At 37.8% G+C, this 25,407-nt stretch overlaps 1 protein-coding gene across 2 annotated transcripts in view; it reads left to right on the plus strand.

Annotated features, from left to right (window-relative positions):
- rabgap1l (RAB GTPase activating protein 1-like) overlaps positions 1 to 25,407 on the plus strand; it is a 378,884-nt gene that overhangs the window by 258,071 nt on the left and 95,406 nt on the right. For both annotated transcript variants that reach the window (XM_015355764.2, XM_006635021.3), the window contains one exon: positions 16,655 to 16,798. In XM_015355764.2, coding sequence (XP_015211250.2) covers positions 16,655 to 16,798 — 144 coding nt within the window. The remainder of the gene's footprint in view (positions 1 to 16,654; positions 16,799 to 25,407) is intronic.

Below are 25,407 nucleotides of genomic sequence, written 5' to 3' on the forward strand. Positions count from 1 at the left end.
GGGACGTGTTCATCATACTAATTATAGGTCCTGCCAGAACTTCAAGGGAATCTTTGAGTGGGGATGGGATCTAGCGGAGAGGTGGTTGATTTTGTCTTAATAATTAATTTCTTGAGTTCGTGTTCATTAAGTAATTGAAAAACACTAAAGAGGTGCGCATATTTTTTCTGTACCAGACTTCTTTTTTGGCTTATTTGATTATGTTTGAAATCTGATAATCTGTGTTAATTTTATCGTTAAAGAAGTTAATGAAATTGTCACTACTTAAGTTAGATTCTACTATAGAATCGGTCTTATTTGTAAGATTAGCTATTGTCTTAAATAGGTAGCGAGGGTTATTTTTATTACTTTCTATAAGTTCAGTGTAGTAAGCTGAACAAACTCTATATCGGGCTTTCTTATATTGTTGCAGGCTATCAGTCCGTGTTGGCTTGAATACTTGGAAACCAGTAGACCTCCATTTGGGCTCCTAGTTTGAGGCACTCCTTTTTAAGGGGTCATGTGTGATCATTATTCCATGGAGAGTGTCTAGTGGTTTCGACTACCTTAGTCTTTAATGGGGTAATTTCATTGGGGGCCTGTCTGACCACTGTATTATAGTTACAGATGCATTCATTCAAAATGCATGGTACAAACCCATACCACACGCAATTACCCACAAGTAACTGCTTTGTACCGTGGTACATGATTAGCTGGCCAAAATGACCGACTGGGGCATTTGTGGTGCATTGGTCATTAGTGAAAAGATTTAATCATTTAATCTCTTTACTGTGCATGTTTTAATCCGCTTAGTATTGAATATTTATATGGAATTTTACAGCTTAATGGAAATTTTAGTAGCTGAGCATAAAAAGAAGAGAAGCATAACTCATCTGATGGTCATAAACGTTATTAATTTAGGAACATATTATGTAAACTGTATATTACTGGTATTGGTATTTTAAAGAAAAATACACACCAGTATTCCATTTCTCCTTAAACATTTTAAGCATCAAAGTCTTACATGTGGTTATTTCGGAAACGTTTTTACATGCTCCTTCTGACCATGTTACTGTACGTTTATATACAGTACTTTGTGAGAAAAGTGATAGTTTTAAGCTTTTCTGCTAATACGCTTGATATCAGAGTAAACAAAACCATACTTTTAGAATTTGATTAATAGGGAATATAATATGGAATCACGTATCTAAAGAAATTAATAACAATATAATTATATTCATGTACTGTAACACAAACAGTAGTATATACACATATCTATTGATACATGTATGTTTGTTTCACTGCTTGTCATGTGACTGCGTCAGTGGCATGATGGCTTAAGTGACTGACTTATAAGGGTGAGCTCAGATGTTCAAATCTAGTTTATAAACATTTCTTTGAAAACCTAAAATAGCTGTAGCAAAATAGCAATATTATGGACACTTTATTGACTTTTTTATATTTCTAAATATCACAACATGTTTGAATCTAAGTCATTTATTAATAACAATGAATAGTTTCAAACTGCTACTGATATCATTATCATCAATATGTGAAAAAGTGAATCCTGTTTTTTTTATGGTCTGTAGCTCAAATCCTGCTTAACTAAAAATTAGAGACAAGAAGACTATTATTGGACAATGTTGTGAGGCTAAAGAAATCAATAACGATATTAATTCAAAGATTATACACCTGACATTAGAGGGTATGTCTGCTTGCCTGCGCAAAAGTCTTTGTCTCCATACTATGGCCGCTGTAGTGCAGACTCGCTGATTTTTTGTAATGTGAACTCAGCCCAATCCCTTGATGTATTTATATTTTATTCTCATGTACGAGTACAATAGGTTCATTGTGTTCCAATGAAAGACAAGTTCCTTTCGGCCAAGACATTCAGGGGACAGTAGTAACTTCCCACACCCGGACTGTTACAGTAACTCAATCAACCTTAATAGCCTTGCAAATGAGCTCACACTTTTGGATAAATACTCGACGCTCCAGAGATGTCACATTTTACTGTACATGTCAAATCGGTTGCTTTCTATTGCAGATGTGCTCCCGCGGATACCTTTTTTCCTCATGGCACTTTACACTTAGTTTTTTACTACTGAGTGAAATAGGTTTAATACAGGTGGGTAGCCGCGTAAACCATGCGTAGGCTGCAAAGCAACAAGTAATAGCTTTATTCCATGCTGAAAAGAGAAGACAACACAACGTTTCGGCCGTTTCAGGCTGCGCTGTTCTGCTTCCTATGGTGATATACGGGTTTTTCACATGAAGCCGTATTGAGCAGTATTTCTTGCATTGTCAATGCATACCCCAACCGGGTTCCAGTTAGTGCATAATTATGCATCGATGAAAAAACTGGGGTTTAAAAAAGAGAATTCGCTCACTGATAGTTTTATGTGGAGGCTGTGAAGATTTTCACATGTCATGGTCCTTAAAATGCATTTGGTTTGGAGGCTGTCTGTGTTTCCCTTCCAAAGATATGGACAGAAGAATATTCGAGCGTGGTAAACAAAATTTCTTAAAAACGACAGTGAAGGCTGTGAAAACAGCCACATGTACTTTGTACACACAGCAAGTGTTTTTGTAACTCTAGGAGGTTTCGTGAAAAAGCTACAGGCATGCCAATTGTAATCGTTTTTATTTTTAAATACATTTTAGAAAAGTGTCATCTATACAAAAAAGTTACATTTAATAGCACTCGATATTAATATATTAATAGAGATAAGCTCTCTATTAAAGCTCAGATCAAAGATCAAGCACAGATCAAACAGCAATATCTCACACACTTGGACTGATCTGTGATTTGTGATCTATGATGTGGTTCAGTGTGAATTGTGGTGCTCTAGCAGGCTGAAAAAATAAATTAAAACTGGTTTAACAACTCTTAAGCATACTGTAGTTTTTGTTAACACAAGTTTATCAGTGAAAAGACCACGGGCATTTTTCTTCCCTCCTACATTCTCAGAGTAGAATAGAATTTATTATTAGCACAATTTATCACAGTGCTAACTTTATTATTGATTACTAATAATTTATGCTAACACCTAACTTTCTTAATTAGATGTATTTAAAACAATGAACTAAGTGTAACATAGCATTCAGAAATACAATCAAGAATAGTTTTGTGGTGTGTTTTTGCTGAAACTTTTCTAAAATGTATAACAAAATTGAAGACGATTAAAATCTGTAATCTTTCCACCTGTAATGTCATTAGAAAGTACAATAAGTTCCTGCTTTGTCTAATAATGGTATCAAAAAGTAGTCTTAGTGCTGAGAAACCTGTGTTTATGATAATCAAGAGACTTAGGAGTCAAAGAAAATGATCTACGTTGTTTAACTTGAAACACTAAGTTATGAAAGCAGATGCAATTAGTGCTTTACTGCCATTATGCAATACTGAGCTCCGTGCTTCCTCCCTCTCTCACAGTAGGTGGCACGCTGTTTTCAGAGCCTGTGATTGAGGAAAAAAAGACCCGCTGATCTGTTCTACATAACCTTACAGCGTACACAGAGATTCTTAGCTGATCAGAAGTTTTTCGCTCATAAAAAGTGGTTATCAACTATTGAAACCTGTTTTTATAGCTTTTAAAGTTGTGCAATGTCTAAGCAGGAACATATCATTATATCTTGTATTTTTTAAGAATTAAAAAAACAACCTAATTTTAAAGACCTCTACTTGTGAAAGTTTCCGCAGCCTGCACGTAAAACTATATACACAATACTGCTGACAGCAGGAACATTCCTATTCTTTACTCAACAGCTTATTAAAAACAGCAGCCATGGTGTTCAAACCATTTTTTTCATACAGAAGAGTGACACAGCTTCGCGTTGTGAATCTGTTTTTCCATGTTAACAAAGAAAGTAGAATACAGTAATACTACCTGTTATATAGATACATATATTTAGATATTTAGATCCTCAGTGCTTGTATGATTGATTGCAATGCTCAAATAAATGTGGTAAAGAAATAAACATAAAACAAGTCATTTATTTCTTTATCATATTGGCTAGCTAATGTCCTGTCCTTGTTAGTTAGTTACTTGTGGCTGTGTTTCTGCGTTGGACGAGGGACTATTTTCTCAGGCGGAGGAACATAAACAGCTTAATGTAGTTCAGGTGGGTAGCTGCGTCAGCATGCGTAGGCTGCAAAGGAACAAGTAATAGGTTTATTCCATGCTGAAAAAAAGAAGAAAGAGAACACAACGTTTCGGCCGTGGAGCCTTCTTCAGGTGTGAAAATTAAACAGCTTAATTTTCATGTTAAATAATTTTTTAAAATTAAAATACATTCTATACAGCAATCGCATATTTGGGGACCGTTTTATAAAAGCAATAAGTCACTCGATGCCTGTGCTATATCATGGATATAGTCACAGTTAAAAGGGATGCCAGCCCTCTGCATTGCGTCGGGCCTAACAACACCTTTTAACTGTGACTATATCCATGATATACAGTAGCACAGCCTCGAGTTGCTGTGCTATTGCTTAAATAATTAGAATTTGAAAAGTATACGGTTCTTTTACTGCGATAATGAGCGCAAGTAATCATGGAAAATGGTAATCACTTAACTCACTTTGAACGTTTTGTGATATTTAGAAAAATGAACAAATTCAATATAGTGTCGATAATATTTAGTCAGTAATAATATCAGTAGCAGTTTTAAATTATTCATTGTTATTAATAAATGACTTAGCCTCGAACTTGTTGAGATATTTAGAAATATACAAAATGTCAATATACAGTAGTGTACATAATATTTGCTATTTTAGTTTTTCAAAGAAATGTTTATTTTAAAAGAAAACTCATGGCGACAGCTGGATTTGAACACCCAACCTCATGCTTATAAGTCAGTCACTTAAAACATCACGCCACTGACTCAGTCACGTGATAAGTTGTGAAACAGCCATACACAGCCCAACATATACTACTGCTTGTGCAACAGTACCTGATATCGTTATTCATACACGATTCCATATTATATTCCCTATTAATCAAATTCTAAAAGTATGCTTTTGTATACTCTGATAACGAGCATATTCACAGAAAAGGTTAAAACGATCAATTTTCACAAAGTATATAAACGTACAGTAATATGGTCAGAAGGAGCACGTAAAAATGTTTCCGAAATAACCACATGTAAGACTTTGATGCTTAAAGTGTTTAGGGACAAATGGAATACTGGTGTGTATTTTTTCTTTAAACTACCAGCCATATACAGTACAGTTTACATTCAGTAAAATGTTTATGTTCCTAAATTAATATATTTTATGAGCATGTGAAAAGCATGGTGAATTGGAGATTCTCATGACTTACTTTGTATGATTGGAAACAAATGCGTGATCGGATCAACGAAAAGCTGTGGTGTTAATTTTTGTCAATGAAAAAAAGTATTTTCGTTTACAAAGACGGTCACAAAGAAAGTGGAACACGGTAATACTTTGAGCTTACAGCCAGTCCAAGGTCATTCATTATTAATACTATTAGTAATATCTTCCATAACGACTTTTATGCATAAAATATTTCTGCATAATTACAAAATTTATGATAAATGTGGTAGGTTGTGTATTTTTGTCCAACTGAGGAATCTTGCTTTCATAAAATATACCAACTTTTTAATGTATAATGATTAACATGCTGTAATACACAGTTTAAATTAAAAAGTCAAAAGAGTATACAAGTTAAATTCTTATTTGGAAAAATATTTTTCTTCATCAGGATTTGAAATCGGGCGTTTTCTGGACAGCTCAAATGCTGTATATGAGAGGTTAAGCTTTATTGGCGGTGATTCCGGATACTATTATCATAACTGCTGTATTTTACAGTATGACGCGATATGACACATTGTGTTGCTACACGCCCACTGCGTTTTACCACAGTGTACCTTTTGAATGGCTGCATCTGTATGTGTGATTTCATTATCAGGTGTATCATTATCAGAAAGTATCCAGCATCACCTTGTAAAACCGCCAGGAGGAGCCAATAAAGCTTAACCTCTCATGTACAGCTTTTAAATTTAAACTGTGTATTACAGCATGTTAATCATCAGTCATTAAAATGTTGGTATATTTTATGAAAGCAAGATTGCTCAGTTGGACAAAAGTACACAACCTACCTTTATCAGAAATATTTATGCATCAAAGCCTTTACCGAAGATATTACTAATAGTATTAATAATGAATGACTTTGGACAAGCTGTATACTGAAAGTATAATTTATTTAGCACATTTGTACAAGCACTTGGAATCTGTCCAAGCCATACTTTGTCAGGCATTTTGTTTTACTTCAACGGGCATAAAAACTCCCTTTTAACAGGGCGTTTCATAATTTTTAACAACGAAAATGATTTAAAATACGACACTTATCATTCAACTAGAGCTCAAAATATCACAAGGATCCTCAAGAGCACAGCAAAGACTGTATTAAAAGATACTTGTATCAGATACATGAGAATCCAGGCTTTTTTATCAATGCTTTCTTTTCCGTATACCAGATTTTATTGAACCACTTTAGAAGGGTGTCAGCCAGTCAGATTCCAGGAATCGGTACTTTAAAGAAAAAATACACATCGGTATTCCATTTCTCTCTAAACATTTTAAGCATCGAAGTATTTAAGTAACGTGAAATAGCGTGTAAAAAAGTGGTACTTTTAAGCTTTTCTGCTAATATAATATGGTATCGCGTATCTAAAGAAATTAAAAACTATATGACTATATTCGTGTACTGCGACAGGGCTGTGTAGGGCTGTTTCGCCTCTCTCTTCATGCAACTTCCCTTGTAGCCCACTGGTCTACGTGCCTGATTACCAACTCACGGGTTGTGTGTTCAAATCCAGCTGGCGCTGTGACTTTTCTTTTAACAAACATTTCTTCGAAAAAATAGAATAGCAATATTATGGACAATCAACTGACTTTTATATTTCAAAATATCACAACATGATCAAATCTAAGTCATTTTTGATAACAATGAATAGTCACCTTCTTCCCTTCTGACAACGGTCCCTGCTTCTGCTTCCTGCTTCTATTGTGTGTGTGGTGGGGGGATCCCTTCAGATCTCCCTTCAGATTTAAAAGGTTATTAATCATATCTTCGGTGTCGCATCTTACCAGTGCAGCTGATCTTTTGCTGCCTGGGTGGGTCAACTATCACAAAGCTTTAGAGAACCTAACATTTCTATTATCAACAAATTGTACATTTGTAATAGAGTAAATTTTTATATAGAAATGGAGGCTGGACAGTATGCGTTACAATATAAACATTTATATTGATTTAAATTACAAATGTGTGTTTAATTATATGTGTTTTTTTATCATAATCAGACAAATGCAACATAAATTGATACAGTATCTTTGTCTTCTAAGTATCTTAATAAACTTTCAGCATAGCTTTCTCCCCGTTAAGATTTATTTTTCTTGGGATTTTGGGATCAAACGTGGAAGGATTAGATTATAATCATTTTTATTGTTCAAATGCGTTTTAGAAAAGTGTAATCTATACCTGCCCAGACTGCACGCCCACTTCACTGTGGGACAGCCGCACTGGTCGGCGGCCTTCCTAAACCCCACCCTGACCACTTTCACTCCTGTCCTGCTCTTCCCCGCGCACCCCAGCCAGGCGCTCTTCGGCCTCCGCCCGGGACGAATGTATATTTAGATATTTACACCCAGCGCGGCACCGAGGGAGCATTTATAACTTAGTTTTTAAAATTAGTCAAGCAATATGAAGCATCGCCTTTTACTTTTAAGTCCCTTAAATACATTGAGCACAGCTTTCTCACCACTTAGATTACTTTTTGATACCATCCTTACGCAAAGCAGAAACTTCTTGTATTTTCCGATGACATACAGTACAAGTGGAAAGATTACAGATTTTAATCGTCTTTAATTTTGTTACGTTATACGTTTCAGGAACGTTTCATCTATACAAACACCACAAAACTATTCTCGATTGTATTTCTGAATGTTATGTTACACCTACAGTAGTTCACTGCTTTAAATGCATCGAATTAAGAAAGTTAGGTGTAGCACTTTAGATATTTTTTTCTGAACCAGGGAAAATCTGATCATGTTCCTCTATAACAATAATAAAAAACTTTATTTTACATATCACCTTTAAAAGTGGTATCTCAAAGCAATATAGTAGATGTAAACCACAGATTACAAAGTAAATACCCAGACAAACACAAACTAATAATGTTTCTAATAAAATGCTTTTATTCATTCAGCAGAGAGAGAGAGACATCCAGCAGAGAGAGACACACACACAGGTTTTCATTGACAAAAAGTAATTGTTTATTTTTTACATTCCTCAGACTCACATTCCAGAATGTCCCCTGCCCCAGTCAACAATCCTAGGAAGAACACCAAACAGCCTGTTAATAAAATTGTTACAATTTTGTTCGGTCAGTTCTCCCTCCCACAATTTATAGATTGCATCGATCAGTTCCTGCTTTGTGACAGGCTTAGCAGTTTTCCGAACGTAGTCTTTCAGCGAATGCCAAACCATCTCTATCGGATTTAGATCTGGGGATTCGGCTGGAGTTTTCACCCAGTTCACTCCTTCTGCTACAAGCCTCGCCCTTGCTGCTGTGTGTTTCGGATCATTGTCTTGAAAGAGACGGTGCCTTGATCCAAAATGCTCCCTGATATATGGGGCGGCATGCTGTGTGACCACGACTTTTTGAAGAATTCACGGTCCATAATTCCTTCTAAAATAAGAAGCGGTCCCGGGCCTCTTCTAGATATATCCCCCCAGACGTGAACCTTCAGTGGATGTTTGGGCTTTGGCTTGTCCACATTTCTCCCCTTTTTGCAAAATGACATTGTTGAAAACTGTTCCAGAGCCACTGTTGTTTCGTCGGTGAAAATTACATCCTGAAATGCCTCCCCCTGTTCAATCCATTGGAGCGCTTGTTTGAGTCTTTCCTCTTTGTTTTTTAGCCTTATCATGGGGCATGTGTTGGTTTTTCTGTATCACCATCCAAGCCTCCTGTGCACTCTTCTTATCGATGTCGGACTAACTGTCGCACCAAGGTCAGCCCATAGCCATCTTTGGGGTTGCATCGCCGGTAGCTCATCATTTTCATCAGTCAGTATGTCGATAGCTCGCACAATAGGACTTGAAAAAAAAAGAGATCAACAGTGTAGTGGTTTGATGGGTTTACTGAGACAATTATTAATTGTAGCAGTAATCACGAGGTTGTTCGTTGGGGCTTTTAGAAAATCAATCGTCAGAACAACTAACAACGCACACACACGGGTTCAATACACGGGATACATTTATTAATATCAACTGTGCACCAAACATATACTAGTCTGCCTGGATACGAGCGGCAGACCTTACTGTGAGGGTTATCAATATACAAGGTATATAATCTCAAAGAGATGCAAACACAAAGAGATTACACAACAGAGAATATATGTCAATATATATCGTTCGGTTACCAAATCGCTAATCAGTGTTATTACCCACTGTTACTCTAAACTCGGAAGTAAATACATTACTCATGAATTAAATTGATAACAACTTGTGTTGAGGTACAATTGAATTCCCGAGACGCAATGTAGAACATGGGGTTTACTTATCCACTGTGTATGGATTTGGAATTCCCGGCATGAACACCAAACCAGCTGACAGGCTCTGTTGCAGCCTCTGTTCCAGCGGTTGTCCAATGGGCGTTGTGTCGGCGTCCTCTGGCTACCGGCCAACCAGTCGAGGTGCAGCTCGGAGTAGGACGGGCGGAGGAATCTAACTGCGGCGCGCAGGGGAGTCGTTGCTCCAAGGGGATCTACCAGCATTCCGGCTGGCTAGTAGAAAGTCTCTATGCACAGAGTGTGACCGCGAGTCCTCACAAGTCACTCTTTTGCCTGGGAAGAAACTGGTTCGTTCCCGGTCCAGCGCTGCTTCTGAATAAGCTATTAAGGTTGTCGACGAGGGTCCAACTGTAGGCTGCCGTTGATCAAGCGGAGCATTCGCGTTGGTAGAATTCTGAGTATGTACGGGTTCCTCGGCCTCGCGCTTAGAACAAAGTCCAAGTCCTTTTGCAGACAACAGCAGTTGTCAAGTGATTGTCTCTGAGGATGCGCGAAAATGGCCAAGGAGAGCCCAGAACTGAGCTTGCGCTCCCTTTTTGATCAAGACCCAGATGTGTGCTGATTGGTTGAGAGTTTGGCGGGCATTGGAGACCCACGTGGTATTACCACGCCCTGCCAGTCCCTGATTGGTTGGTCAAGGTGAGATATAAGTCACTTACTCTTGACACTTAGGAATGCAGTCCAGATGTCCATTCGGCACTCCCTAGACTGATAGGAGCGAATGGATGACCATTGATCATGATAGCCAGGCTTAGCTAATTGCATCCCCGTCTGGGAGTTTGTTTCTAATCACAAGAAAACATCTTAAATCAGCTTGCATGAATTCTTTCTCTGTGGCTGCACCACAGAGATGGAGGGTGAGATGGGGCCTCTTTTAGGAGCATACCAACGCTTAATTCTGTCTTATTAACAAGCATTGCCGCTACAACAGTAAGTTTTAAAAATAATTTGCGTAGTTGTATTTACATGCAAGAAAAGTATTTTTAGAAAGTTATTTACCTTTGAATCGTCCTCAGTTTAGATTCTCTCTGCCTCCTCTCCCCTTTATAATGTCGTCTCACTGTGCTTTCAGAAACGAAGATGTCCATCGAAGCCAAATGCTGTACAATGTCCCGTGTTGACTTCCCGTTTCTTTTCATCTTCATTATTTGGTGTGAGAGAGTCTTCATGATTTTGGCCATTGTCCGTCTCCTTACCAAAGCGATACAGTGGTGCAGCTTGAATTCTGTACCTATATACTGTATGGTATGGTACAGATAAAACTTACACCATACCGATGAGCTAATACCTCGAAACCAGGAAATGTGTCTGATGCATTAGCAAGTTAAAACAATTGCGTCGTAACAGCTATCCCTTTTTCTGATCACTCGCTCTCTGGATACACGTCTCACCTGTCCTGTTCTTTGTTTTCCTAATTTGCTGATTATGCCTGCTGCGATCCACTCCTACCCTCACACCTAAAAAAGACTATTTTAAATTTCTTGGCGCGGTTCATTGTGCAATTAACCCTTGTATGTGCTGTACTTAAGGTGATATCACATAAAGGTTATACTGCTATTTAATTGGATACGCGATTAAAAAAATGTTTTTGAATCCCCGGCGGAACACATTCCATAAGAATCAGCGCTTATATATTTCGCCTTTAAAGGTGGCTTCTCAAAACGCTTTACAGGATAAAACCAACAATAACAGCAACAACAACAATATTGTATTTCATTGCACTTTGATAGAGCGTGCTTAAATCAACTGTTGACTCGTTTGGAGTGACTGAGTTCCGCTCTGTACCACACAATGATCACCCCAGAGTCTCTGCCCCGGGTTATTTGGGGTTTTTTGACAGAGGGCAAAAAACTCTCTCTTGCTTGCCCTCCCCCACCGTGTATTGTCTGTTTTTTTGTGCTGTCCTTTGACAAAACAAGGCTCGCCAGATAATGTGAATCGAAACCTGTTTTTCTAGCTTTTAAAGTCGTGCGATGTGTAAGCGGGAACACATCACTATATCTTACATATGAAAAATACATAATATAGCTCCCAAACAAACGCAAACGTGTTTTTAATAAGATGCTTTAATTCACTCATAATCTGACAATTTCAGGAAGACTAAGGACTAAGGGAATTGTCATCTGTTGTTGAAGCTCTGTGAGCTCGGTGACTTTGAGACCACTTTTTTATCCCAGGTTGTTTGAATCGCCACAATTCAAATAGAGAAAAAAGAGCTGACTGACAAGATTTAAGATGTGGCTGTCAATGTTGGATGAAAAAAAACCACATTGCCCGACGTTTGTTGCATTGCTTGAAAAATAACTTTATTTCGAGAGACTGGATAAGTAATTCAAGTGTTTTTTTTTTAACTTCCTGAAAAACAACTAATAATTTAACTATATGTGCAAACGTTTTATGATATGTCGCTGTTGTGAATGTCTGTGGACATGTGCTGGATGGACAGGAAGCTCTACTGTACACAGAGAGGGGCGGGAGGGGGGGACAAGCCGATACATACTCTAAGAGTTTGATTAATAGGGAATATAATATAAAAAATAGTACTAAAAATAAGATACACTCTACAGACATTCACAACAGCGACTGTCAGAAGATAGGACACAGCGCCTCAGACACCCGCTGAATGGAAAGGGGCACTTTAATGTTCTGTATGGCTAATACTAAAGCCAATACTTTAATATTCTTTTCTGTATGTTTAACAATAGTGGGTACTGGCCTAATTCGGCCCTGCTCCCGTTGTTAGGTGTTAATGTGTTGTTGTTAAGTGGAAATTTGTACCTGTTTCCCTGAGGTCTGGCTTTTTTTCTGGAAAACCATAACTCTGGTCTTGTCCAGATTGACTGTCAGCGCCCAGGTCTGACAGTGCTGCTCTAGCAGTGACAGGTTTTGCCGCAGCCTCTGTTCTGTGGGTGACAGCAGGACCAGGTCGTCTGCAAAGAGCAGGAACTCGATTTCTGTAATTAATGCAGATCAGTAAATCAAGGGACAAAACAATTGTTGCACCCGGCTCCTCAATGGGCTTTGACGTGCTAATGTGTTGGTTTAACAGTCCGGGTGTGGCAAGCCTCTGATGTCTCCCGACTTCGGCAAAAGGAACCTGCCTTTCATTGGACGGGAAAGCAAGAGCCGACCGCTACGCCGCCCTCGTGTTTCGAAATCTTGTGACTTTTGAAATTTACTGGGTTGCCTTGCAATCTCTGGGAAACCATTAGTAGCATGGTGAATCGGAGATTCTCAACCCTTACTTCGTGCGACTGGAAAATAATTTGTGATCTGATCAACGGAATGCTTCGTAGAAGGAGGCGCTCTTTTCCTCTAGTCTAACAGTCTGTCCACAAACAAAACATTCCTGTTAGACAAGAGGAATGTAAAAAAACAATTACTTTTTGTCAATGAAAACCGGTGTGTGTGTCTCTCTCTGCTGGATGTCCCTCTCACTCTCCGCTGAATGAATAAAAGCATTTTATTAAAAACACGTTTGCATTTGTCTTGTATTTGCTTTGGTCCTTTTAACTGTTTTTCCATCTACTGTATTGCTTTGAGATGCCACTTTTAAAGGTGATATGTAAAATAATGTTTTTTATTATTGTTATAGAGAAACATGATCAGATTTTCCCCGGTTCAGAAAAAAGATCTAAAGTATACTAGTTTGTCACTCTTCTCATCCCCTCTCTGCTAAATGGCTTTTGAATAGTCACATGAAGAGAGAGGTGAAACAGCCCTACACAGCCCTGTCGCAGTACACAAATATAATTATATCTTATTAATTTCTTTACATACGCGATTCTTTTAATACAGTCTTTGCTGTGCTCTTGAGGGTCCTTGTGATATTTTGAGCTCTGGTTGAATGATAAGTGTCGCAGTTTAAATAATTTTCGTAGTTAGAAATTTTGAAACGCTCTGTTAGATGCAAAGGAGTTTTTATGTCCGTTGCAGTAAAAGAAAATGCCTGACAAAGTAGGGCTTTGACAGATTCCAAGTGCATTTTTGCAATTTGCATTGCATTGTCCATTGTGCTGCTGTAATACAGTTTAAAATAATTCAAAGTCTAAACTGTATCAGCTTTATTTATGGGTTGCAATTTAGAAAAAGTCAAAAACCACATTCAAAAGGCAGTTTAGAGCTTTCTGGCAAGAGGAGACACCCAAATGAATAATGTAACATGCCACTGTTTGTGCATGAACAAAGTTATCCTGCTATTTCCTTAGATACGCGATTAAAAAAAAGTAAAAAAAAAATTGAATCCCCGGTGGAACACATTCCATAAGAATCAGCGCTTTTATATATCGCCTTTAAAGGTGGCTTCTCAAAACGCTTTATAGGATAAAAACAACAATAACAGCAACAACAACAATATTGTATTTCATTGCACTTTGAAAACCAAGTAATAACTTAACTATATGTGCAAACGTTTTATGATATGTCGCTGTTGTGGATGTCTGTGGAGTGTATCTTATTTGCCTGTCTGTCCTGGCTCTCTCACTCGCCCTCCCCCCCTCTCTCCCTCAATTCAATTCAATTCAAGGTGCTTTATTAGCATGACAGATGGGTACAATCAGTGTTGGGTATTTACTTTGTTTTGAGATTCCACTTTTAAAGGTGATATATAAAATCATTAACTTGCTTTAACTCCGCAAGTCTGAGTTCTCGTGTCTGTCCTATCCAAACCCGAAAGTATTACAATATGTATCTTTATAGCAGGTGGTGTACAACTTTTTAGCATAGATTACACTTTTATAAAATGCATTTAAAAAATAAAAATGATTACAATAATCTTTCCACGTTTGATCCCAAGATCCCAAGAAAAATAAATCTAAACGGGGAGAAAGTTATGCTGAAAGTTTATTAAGATACTTAGAAGACAAAGATATCAATTTATGTTGCATTTGTCTGATTGTGAATAAAAAAACACATATATTTAAACACGCGTTAACGACTTAAATCAAAACGCGATTTAAATCAATATAAATGTTTATATTGTAACGCATAGGTGACTATTCATTGTTATTAAAAAGACTTAAATCCGATCATGTTGTGATATTTAGAAATATAAATTTGTTTGGTGCGAGTGAGGTTTTATTTAATCTCTGACCAAGGGAAACGATTCATTTTTTCAAAGAAATGTTTGTTAAAAAAAAAGTCATGGCTCCAGTGGGATTCGATCACAGAGCGTGTGACGGGGAGTCAGAAACCTAACCCACAGCGCCACAGGCAAGGTCACATGCAGAATGCTGAAAAAGCACCACAGAAACATTATCAACAGACAATGTACAGCGTGTACTATTCTTGTGTTGCGGTACATGAATATAATTATATAATTATTAATTTCTTTAGATACGCGATTCCATATTATATTCCCTTTTAATCAAATTCTAAAAGTATGCTTGTTGACTCCGGTATCTCATTAGTTAAAGACTTTGATTGTTGCCTAGTGAGCGAACATTTAGCAGTGAGCACATAAAAGCACAACAATGTCTCCACTTCCTGCAGTGACTGAGAAGGGCAAACCTTCCCCCCAATACTATCCACATTCTATAGAGGTACCACTGGGAGCATCTTGACAAACTGCATCATTGTTTGGTTTGGGAATTGTAAGGTCTCAGACCACAAGTCCCTGCAACGAATTGTCAGTACGGCAGGAAATATCATTGGAGACTCCCTTCCGTCCATTCAGGATATATATCACAAACGCTTCACACACAAAGCCTCCAGTATCGTGGATGATCCCTCCCATCCCTCCTGCACTCTCTTTGCCCTCCTACCATCTGGTAAAAGGTATCGCAATATACAGGCCAGCTCCACCAGACTCCATAACAGCTTTTTCCACAGGCTGTCAGGCTCCTCAACAAGCTCCTGGTACCTACTGCACCTACTCCAAATCTGGAAACTTAGTTCTTTTTTGCCTAATGTCAGGCACACTGTCTAATGTATTCTTTGCATAATTCTTCGTACAATCCTGTAAAGTAAATTGCACTGTGCACTTTGCACTTTATGTACCCTGTACCCTGTACCCTGTCAGAAATGTCTATGTCTTCAAGGCATTGTTATGTCAGTGCCTTGTCTGTATTCACACCGTAGACCTGGAGAACTATACCTCGCTCCTCTGTATACTTGTATATGGCTGGAATGACAAAAAAACTTGATATTGTGCTAGGAGGAAAGTAAACTTAGAGGAAGTCACAGATGATCAAAGGGTGTTCAGAATTATTTAAGGAAATTAATTAACTCCATGTAAAATAATTAAAACCACTATGTTAAGGTTAATTAACTTTACAGTAAAAACATAGCCCTCATCAGAATAGACTACAGTATAAATACAGGAATAGAGAAGGACAAGAGAGAAGAAGAGAACAAACAGGAACCAGAGTTTTGGAAGAGCTTCTTTTTCTAACCAGTAATTGAACCAATAGATGACCAGGTAATCTGAAGGCTAAAAAAGCAGACTTCATCATTTTAGGAAATTCTGATTTCCTATATTGTTTATATTCTGTATAAATTCTGATTTCCTATATTGTGGAATCCTCAGGCTAATATTCTTTCTAATTTAAGTGATACATTTTTAGAATATGGAAATTAGTTCCCACTCATTTGTGTAAGTTTCAGGAAAGGAGATTTAATCTTGTGTAAAATCAATTTTCCTTAAGATTTAGATTTGCAGGTTTCCTATATTTGTCATTTTAGGTGTTTTATTTCAGGTCTATTCGGGATTTCTCTAGGTCTTTGGTAAGTAAGACATAAAGTTTTACATTAAAGTGATACCACAGGGGCATCATACTTAGTATTTGGAGGCCTTGGATCTCTTCATGTGAAATTCATGTGATCTGGTTATTGGTCGAAGTAAATGCTGTATATGTACATTGAGTGGATATATTGATATACAGTGGACCTGTACATTGAGAGGATATGATTAGGAACTGAAGCTGGAAGGAAAAACAAGATGCGATCTGGGCATTGAGGTTGACAGCCCTTGTCTTGAGTCTGCACTTGTGGACATGTCCCTCTTTTATGTGCTGTTCTCTGCAGCAGGAGTAGTATAACGAGGAAGCTGATATTCTGTGTTTTCTTCCTTTACTCGTGCAGGAGCAGATCCCTGACCTGCACAGCCACTTCATGGGCATAGGTCTGGAGGTACACATGTACGCCTCCCAATGGTTCCTCACTCTCTTCACTGCCAAGTTCCCCCTGTGCATGGTCTTCCACATCACTGACCTGCTTCTGTATGAGGTGAGAAACTTATACTCGATATGGGTGGTTTTTGAACAGACTATTCAGGACAGGACCATAAGGAACAAATTTATACTATAGTGTATCTCTCCATTATAACTATAACTGGCAGGTTTGAGAGGTTGGACTGATAATTAATAACTGAGAATCTGCACAATCCAGACAGCAGGAATTAGCAACAGGAACACCAGCTGGTTTTCTTACACTGGTCTCCTGTTAGCTAATGGAGACAATCACATTTAAACTACAGAACTGCGCAGCAGGGAGATCACAGCAGGCCAACTCTGGCAAGATCAGAAAAGCCCAAGGCAACACTAAGAAAAAAATCCAGTATTTCATCCGTTCTTAAATGCTTTACATCTATGCTACAGGCATAAAGAATAAAATGCAAGAAATCTAGGCTGCCATATTAATAGAACTGAGGAGTAACTGAAATTTCCAGGGAGGATGATAGATGTTAGTGAAACAGTAGCTTCATTTCGTTTATTGTACTACGTTTTTTAAATCCATTAATATGGAATCACATGACTAAGGGGGAATTTTGGTAGCTGAAAATAAAAATAACTAAACTATAATAACATTACTAAATGTCATTTTTAATATTAGTTTATGAATATAAATATAACCCATTTATATAGTTTATAAAGCTGGTTGTGGTAGCTGAAAATAAAAAATAAGGTACAGTACATAACAGTATTCCACCTTCCTCCAGAAGCCATTTCTGCCTGGATTGATGTCCCCTTTAACATATTGTAATATCTCTGGAAGTATAGACAGTAGAGGCCAAATTTAGGGCTTAAATGGAAGCAAACCCTCTTGGGCATTGTGTAAACTAGAGTTTTTAATTAATGACAAAAACACAAGTAACTCAATCTTCAAAGATCAATTTTTCTAGCTGAATGCTTGCCCTATGTATCTACTAGCTAGCATAAAAATGTAAGACAAACGGAACAAATATAAAACATGACCTTTACTGTGAAGACAGGACCAGGAATGGTATTGCTCACATACCAAGAATATTTATAAAAATCATGGAAAATAATAAAAAGATATAAAAGGTATTCCAATTACTATAGAAATTATCTAGGTACTGATAGAGAGAATATGTGTTGGTTTTAGACAGTAAAATAGATCCTGGCTAGACTCAAGGTGTAAACTGATGACCACTGATAAGAATCTAATTTATAAGATCACTTTATTAGCCATATACAATTTCTTGTATTAGGAATCTTTTCACATACCCCAACTTACTCTCCAAGAGTCACACAGACAGGGAGAGAAACTTGGGCTCAGAGCGCAGGGTCAGCCATTTATATAGGTTTCTGTTAGTAGGCACAGGTCAGAGTTGTTGTCAAGTACCATATCATTAACCAGAACTGATTTGTTGCCTTGTGAGCAAACATTCACAGTGTCAATTTTCAAAAACCCTGCAATAAAGCTTTGTGCACTTTACTACTACAGTCAGTTTTAATGTGTATTAATGTATTTCTGGGGCTGTAATGTATTGTGCATGTGTGTGCAACCTGCTGTGGATTGGTTCCTGTTTAGGATGTAATCCTGTCTTGTGCCTGTTATGGACGTGGTCTGCAGTCCGTGTCGGGTTTTGTTGTAGACCTTATGCGATGCAGTAAGAGCTGGAGAAAACGGGAGGCGTGATATGGGAAGACACACAGGGGTTTAATGGTGCACAAAATAATAGTGACAGTACGTGAGACAGTGAGCAGGGGAGACAAAGAATGGCATCCAAATCCGAGCAGGTCCAAATGCAGATCAGGGCACAGTCCATGATTCCATCAACAATAAATCCATCCTCTGGTGCAACAAGGTTAAAATCTCCGGGAAGGGGGAAAACACAAACACAAGCAAAACATAGAGATCCTTGGATGACGGGGCGAGTTCCTCCATACCCGGGCTCAGGAAACGGGAGGTGTCGGGGATGAGGCCTATGCCCTCAGGAGACGGACGTAGGGTATCCTGGTTCTAGGTGGGCCTCGCGACATCCATACCCTAATGTTTAGCCCTGAGGACTGGAGGAGCTAGACTTTAAATAGCGGTAGACATAACAGGGTACACCTGGGGAACATAGCAACAATCACAGAACTAATAACAGAAGTAGTGGAGCGCCCTTTAGGGGAGAAATGTCGGACATAACAATCAGTACATGAAAAATAATCTACAAGCTACCACTGAAGCAAGAACATACATTTGGTTACAATCTTTGAGTTAAACTAGCAGAAATGTGAAGAACGTGTGTGAAGCAGAAATGTGAAGAGCGTAGAACATCTGAAAGGTTACAAATTAGATGATCATTCATGTAGTCTGGTAGTTCGTAGTTCATTTAATCAAGGATCTCATTCAGCCATTTCTGGAAAGTAGCTGGGGTATTAGCTTCAACAATATTGTAGTTAAACAGACCAAATGACTGTTTTTATTGTTATTATTTTAAAGATAGTACACTGCAAAGATTGATATGTTCTGTCAGTGTTATATGTCAGTTTTTGGAGTATCATTATGTCTGTGTATTGTTTTTATTATCTTTTATGTCTATGAGCTGTATTGGCAACTTAATTTCCCCCTTGGGGATTAATAAAGTGAATCATATCATAAAAGGATCTCAGCATTTATGTAGATTCTTCCATGTCTACAAGAAGATAATGTAGGGAAGCAACAGGAAACCCAACAGAATGCTTGGGTGTATAGCAAAAGTTATGAAATTTAAATTCAGTGAAGTTATACTCAAACTTTTCAATGTTTTGGTAATGCCTCATGTTTGATATTGTTTTTGTAATTTTGTAACCACAAAAATATTTAATGCATCATTCCTGACCTCAGGGATGTATCTTATATAGACATGTTAAAGGAACTACAAAATATCTTAACAGCCTACGATAAAACAGGGGAGATCTGAAGGCCATTTTTGTTTTAGTTGTATTGTCAGGGATGCCTTCTACCGATCCATTTCATATCATTGGTTTAGCCAGCACACCTATACAGTGCCTTTCTAAAGTATTCAGACCCTTTCAAATGTTTCACATTTTTTTGCTTTAAAGTTTCCAGCCATGACGCTTCAAAGTAACAATTATTATTTGTTATGCACAACTTAGCCAGTGTACATCATTCATAGAGAGAGTTTTGAATAAAATATTAACTTAAAAAATTATATGCATGACTTTGTAATGTCTTGAAACAGGAAACTATAGAAAGGGTCTAAATAGTTTTGCAAGGCACTGTAAATGTAATGCTCAAACTGTTAAACACATTTCCATTTTAATTGGTCTGTCTTAGTCTTTCAACTGCAGGTCATTTTTTAAGGCAAGCATAGCTTCTTGCTTCTATGGAGACACAGTGGTATGCTGCTGTGTTAGAACACAGCTTTGTTTGTTGTTTGTTAAAGCAAGCAATGTGCAAAAGCACAAATATTCTGCTGTATATATCAATTGTTCTTTTAGATCCATTGCACAATATGTCCATCCAAAGTTGAGATACATTTCAACCTTTCTTGGAAGTGTGTGTTGGGGGTCATCATATTTGCAGAATGATGTTCAGCTAGATCACTTTCTTTCCAGATGGAATACTTTCAGCGATTCTTGCCTTCCTTACATTTGATGAAAAGGGTCAATGCTGAATTTTGAAATTGTGTCCTGTGTTTTACAACCTAAGTAGGAGTTCTCTTTGATCAGAAGTATGTTATGTATGGTATGTTCTTTTTCTTGTGTGTGTCCTCTTTTTAGAATGTGTAAGTAACAACCACAGAACCTATTTATCTCTGGTTTGTGAGATAAAATAATATACATCTGTAGGGGTTTTGTGCATTTACTGGGACAATTATTAATTTTAGCAGTAAGTCACAAAATGATTCTTCGATGGTTATTAGAAAACTGACCTCGCGGAATAACTCAGCAATGAGAATACATTTATTAATATATAAATGTGCATATAAACATAACAGATCTTATAGTGAGCGTTAGCAGAATACAAAAAGTATATATTCAATAACGAAGAGTTACAAATACCAAGAGACACATACATTCAGTATACCATTCATTTATACTGTTTCATTAATGAGCTTTGATTACAACTTCTACACTAGATACTCAAAAGCAAGTATGTCACTCATAGGAATTAAATTGACATCAACTGGGGCTGAGGTAACAACTGCATTCTCGAGCTGTAATGCAGAATGTTGAATACTCATCCAATCTATGTGGATCCAGATCTCCCGCGGACACAAAGGAACAGCAACAGGCTGTTGCTGCATCCAATTGGCATCCTCTGGGCTGGTGCCAGGCAGTCCTGGTGCGGCTGGAGGTGTGGGAGAAGGAGGGAGAGATTCCTGCCGCAGCGCACTGGCAGTGACTCTCTGAAGACCAGCTAGTTAGTCCTGGCTGAACTAGCAGATTTTGTGCACATGAAAAGTGCGGGTCCAAGCAAGTCACACTCTTTAGACGGGAAGAAGACTGGTTTGTTCCCGATGTAGCGCTAGTCCTGAATACTGAGATTCAGCTGTTGACAGTTCTGACCACTTGATCAGACGAGCATTCGCAGTGGGTTACCAGCGGTTCACGAGGCTTGCTGCTGGGCTAACCTCAGGTGTATTCTTTGGGTACGCACGGGCAACCTCCAGTTTTGACTCTTAGAACAAAGTTAAGTCCTGGCACTCGGACACACTGGCTGTCAGGTGATTATCAGAGATGAGTCTGAGAATGTCCTGGAGGGGCACCTTCTGGGCCCTGTGCTGCCTCTTTTATCTGGAGAAACTACGGTCGTTCATTGGTTGAAAGTTTTTCGGGCATTCGAGACCCATGTGGGGTTACCGTGCCCTACCAGTTCCTGATTGGCTGATTGAGGTGGAGGATGAGTAACAATGCTCTCTGACCTTGGGATGAGACTCTCCCTTGGAATCTCCCAGACAGTAAGGCAGCAGAGATTACTATTTATTAGAAGAATCTCAGCCTTGGGAGTTGTTCCTTATCAGGAAACTATCAGATAGTAAAACACCTTAAATCTGAACCAAATGGAATGTCCTCTCTTTGTCCAGCACCAATAAGATGAGGGAGAGAGAGACTGGCAAGGGAGCAGCAAACTTAATTCCTGTATTATTAATAAGCCTTGCCGCTACACATCAAATAAAAATCAACGTTATACATCAACAATATGTATGCCTCTAAATTTAAGCGTGACCTTAAAAATGAAACTATATTAACTTCAATATGTGCTTCTGCATAAGAAGAAACTTGACATTTGTACAGTTATGTATACAATATTATGTATTTAATCAAGACCAGTCTGTTTTAGTTTAGAGTTTAAAACACCTTGTAATGACTAATTTTTCATTCCGAAGATGAATGGAGTACATTTTAAAAGGCATTATTATAAGACATAAGAAGCATACAAAAGATGCAAACAGCATTGTCTCACTAATGCATTTAACTGAAGTAGAGAACTTCTTCCTAGCAAAAATTACCTTTCCAACTTTTAAGTACAGAATCATCAATCACATGTCTTTCATAACAAGAAACCTCAAAATGCTTGCAATTTACAAAGACCCCCCAAAAAAGTCACATTACAAAAATGCTAATGCCAGAACACAACAGAAGCATCTCAAAGCCATAAAATGTAATAAAAGGACTGCAAATGAGGGACTGTAGAACTAATTAAATGATGAGTTTTTAAAGCAGTCACAGTCTGTAACAAGGACCTTCATGAGTTTGGTGTACAGACTGAAAAGCTCCGATTCCCACAGTGTACATTCTGGCTAATAGACTAGCATCTGAATCCAAACACAGTCTGTTACCTTTAGAATTTACAGATCTGAAAGGAATATAAGCTAATATAAACTTATATAAACTAATAGTTATAATAGTTTAGCTTTAAATGAGACAAGAAAATCACATTTCTTCCATCTAGGTAGGAGCTTAATACTGTAGTTTATATGACCCACAATTATGTGTGGGTAAACACTCAAAGGACAGAATCTCCATTTAACCATAGGGCTGTCAGGTTGTCCTATCTGAAACGCAGCACTCATGGGGAACAGAATTACAGAGTTCAGTTTCTGAGATGACTGGTGAAAAATAATCAAAGGTTGAGTGTTGTACAAAATACAGTAAATTGTATTTCAGGGTACTGAGGGAAACTGTACACGCCTGATTAAAAAGGCATCTCGCAGAGTAAAGGATGAGTGTTGTTCCCAAGATACCTTGATAAACTGCGGATTTATCATCTCAGGGACATTTTTCAGCTAGTAATGTTTTGGAGCTGAATTCTGCAGTCACTGTTTTTTACAACCTCTTCCAAGAGCTCTGGTTCGATTGCTTCACTTTGTTGTTTTTGGAGGAAGCACTTCTAGCTGCAAATCCTATTAAACATGCTCAAAAATTGCTCAGTTTAACAGTTCAATTTATATTCTCATTATTTCTCTGCTCGTGCATACACCTCATTATCTGTTTTGTCATGCTTAATTTTTTTTTTAATCTAGCTCTGTGTAAAATTACCCTGTGTAGTGTTCTGGGCAAATAGGTAACATGCAGTTGAATTTAATACATTCTGAATTCACTTCACTTTCTAACATTTGGTCAAACTCTCCGTTATGTACTTGCGTACACCCTCCCTTACTTCGGTGGCTGCTCCCTTATGTGCTGAAATTATCAGCAGACTCTGTGGAACCTTTAAAATTAGAAATGTACATGATCTCCTACTGCTGAGGTTTATTTTGTAAAAAAATACAGTTCCTGTAGTATTTTAGTACTTAAAAGTCTTGCATAGTTAAAAGTTAAAAGTTGCATAGAAGTCTCATCCATCAAAAATCTTGATAATCTTGCAAAAAAAATTAACTGGAACTTCTTTTATACTGTCCTTTCTGTTCATTAATAGGCCTATTTCTGATTGCTAATATGAAGCCAAATCAAATTATTTAAGGATTAATATCACCTTCAGTTTAATATAAATTAAAATTAATTGTATGTGTATTCTACATGTACACTACAATAAATATGGTGTGAGTGTGTGTGTGTTTGTGTCTGTGTCTACCCTGAGATAGACTGGCTGTCCTGTCCAGTGTTTCTGCCTTGCACAAATTGAATGCTGAAATAGGCTCCAGCCTCTTTGTGACCTTGAATTGGATGAAACCATTTGAAAATTGGATGATATGTACAGTATTTGATACTGGTGTCTTCATTGATTGGGTCTCACCTTAAAAGAAATGTTTTATTACAGATTGCTGATTTATGGGTGGCATGGACAGAAAAAGGTGTTTATTGTTAAACAACAGGCACAGAGTAACATGATATTTTGTCAGCTTTTGCTATGCACAAATTCTTTTAGATTAAGATTTTTTTTATTATTATGGTATCGCTGTCTAACATTAAAGTTGAGCTTTCCCAGGGCGACTTTGCCTTAATGTCAGCATCTCCATAAGAAATTTTGACATTCTATTCTCTTGGTACATTGTACCTTTATACAGTCCAGCAGGTTATAATACTGCATCTGGGCCCCAAATTGATTTTTTTGGAGCACTTCTTTTCTCATTCAAGTGTAAAAGGTCAATCCTTTTTTAAATAATTCAGCTCTGTACCTCTACGGACAGGTTTGTTCTCGATGCTGCGGTGTGACTTGTTTGTCTCTTTGGGTAACATTCCTGTTTGAGTTCGTCCCAAAGGACCTTAACCTTTTTTTTTGCTGGTTTTTTTTCTTCCCTACCACCCTGAGGCAGAATGATTTGAATCTTTTTTAGCTCCCCTCTGTTCCAGAGACTTTTAATAGTGTCTGCTGTTCAGTACCCCACTGTCTCATCTGCAGCAGTCCCTCATGGAGGTTGCTAAATTAAAAAACAAGTAGCAAGACTGGTCTCCTGTGATACTGAGGGTTCTAAGCTATACTAGACAAAGTGAGTGAATGCTCTTCAGTATTTTTCATGAAATATTCAATTGCCAGTTTTTATATTCTCCCATGTATGGAACTGAAAATGATTGATCAATTTCACTCGCTACGACAACTCCTGCATCACAACAGGTAAAGTGAACATTTGCCTCCGACACATTTGCTTGCAAGCTGGTCAGCATTTTTACATTTTTAAGTCTATTCAAGTCAGTTAGCTTTGGTAGGAAGAGAGAGAGAGTTCACTGATGTCACCTGAAGATGACAGACTCCTGGCAGGTCTCAGGACCCACTGATAAACATGATGAGACAACTGGCTTCATCATGTTTACAGATGCAGCCATTCAAAATGCACGATACAAACCCGTACCGCACGCAACTACCCACAAACCACCCCGGCGTACAGCAGTACGTGATTGGCTGGCCAGAATGACCGACAGGGGCACTCGTGGTGCATTGGTCGGTAGTGAAGGGATTTAATCATTTAATCTCTTTACTGTGCACATTTTAATCCGCTTAGTATTGAATATTTATATGGAATTTAACAACTAAAGGGAAATTTTAGTAGCTGAGCATAAAAAGAAGAGGAGCATAATGCATCTGAAGGAAGGTCATAATATTAATGTACAAAGATAAACATAATATGTAAACTGTATATTGCTGGTCTTGGTAGTTTAAAGAAAAAATACACACCAGTATTCCATTTCTCCCTAAACATTTTAAGCATCAAAGTC

Source organism: Lepisosteus oculatus, chromosome 9, assembly GCF_040954835.1.
Source record: "Lepisosteus oculatus isolate fLepOcu1 chromosome 9, fLepOcu1.hap2, whole genome shotgun sequence".
Lineage (NCBI taxonomy): Eukaryota > Metazoa > Chordata > Actinopteri > Semionotiformes > Lepisosteidae > Lepisosteus > Lepisosteus oculatus.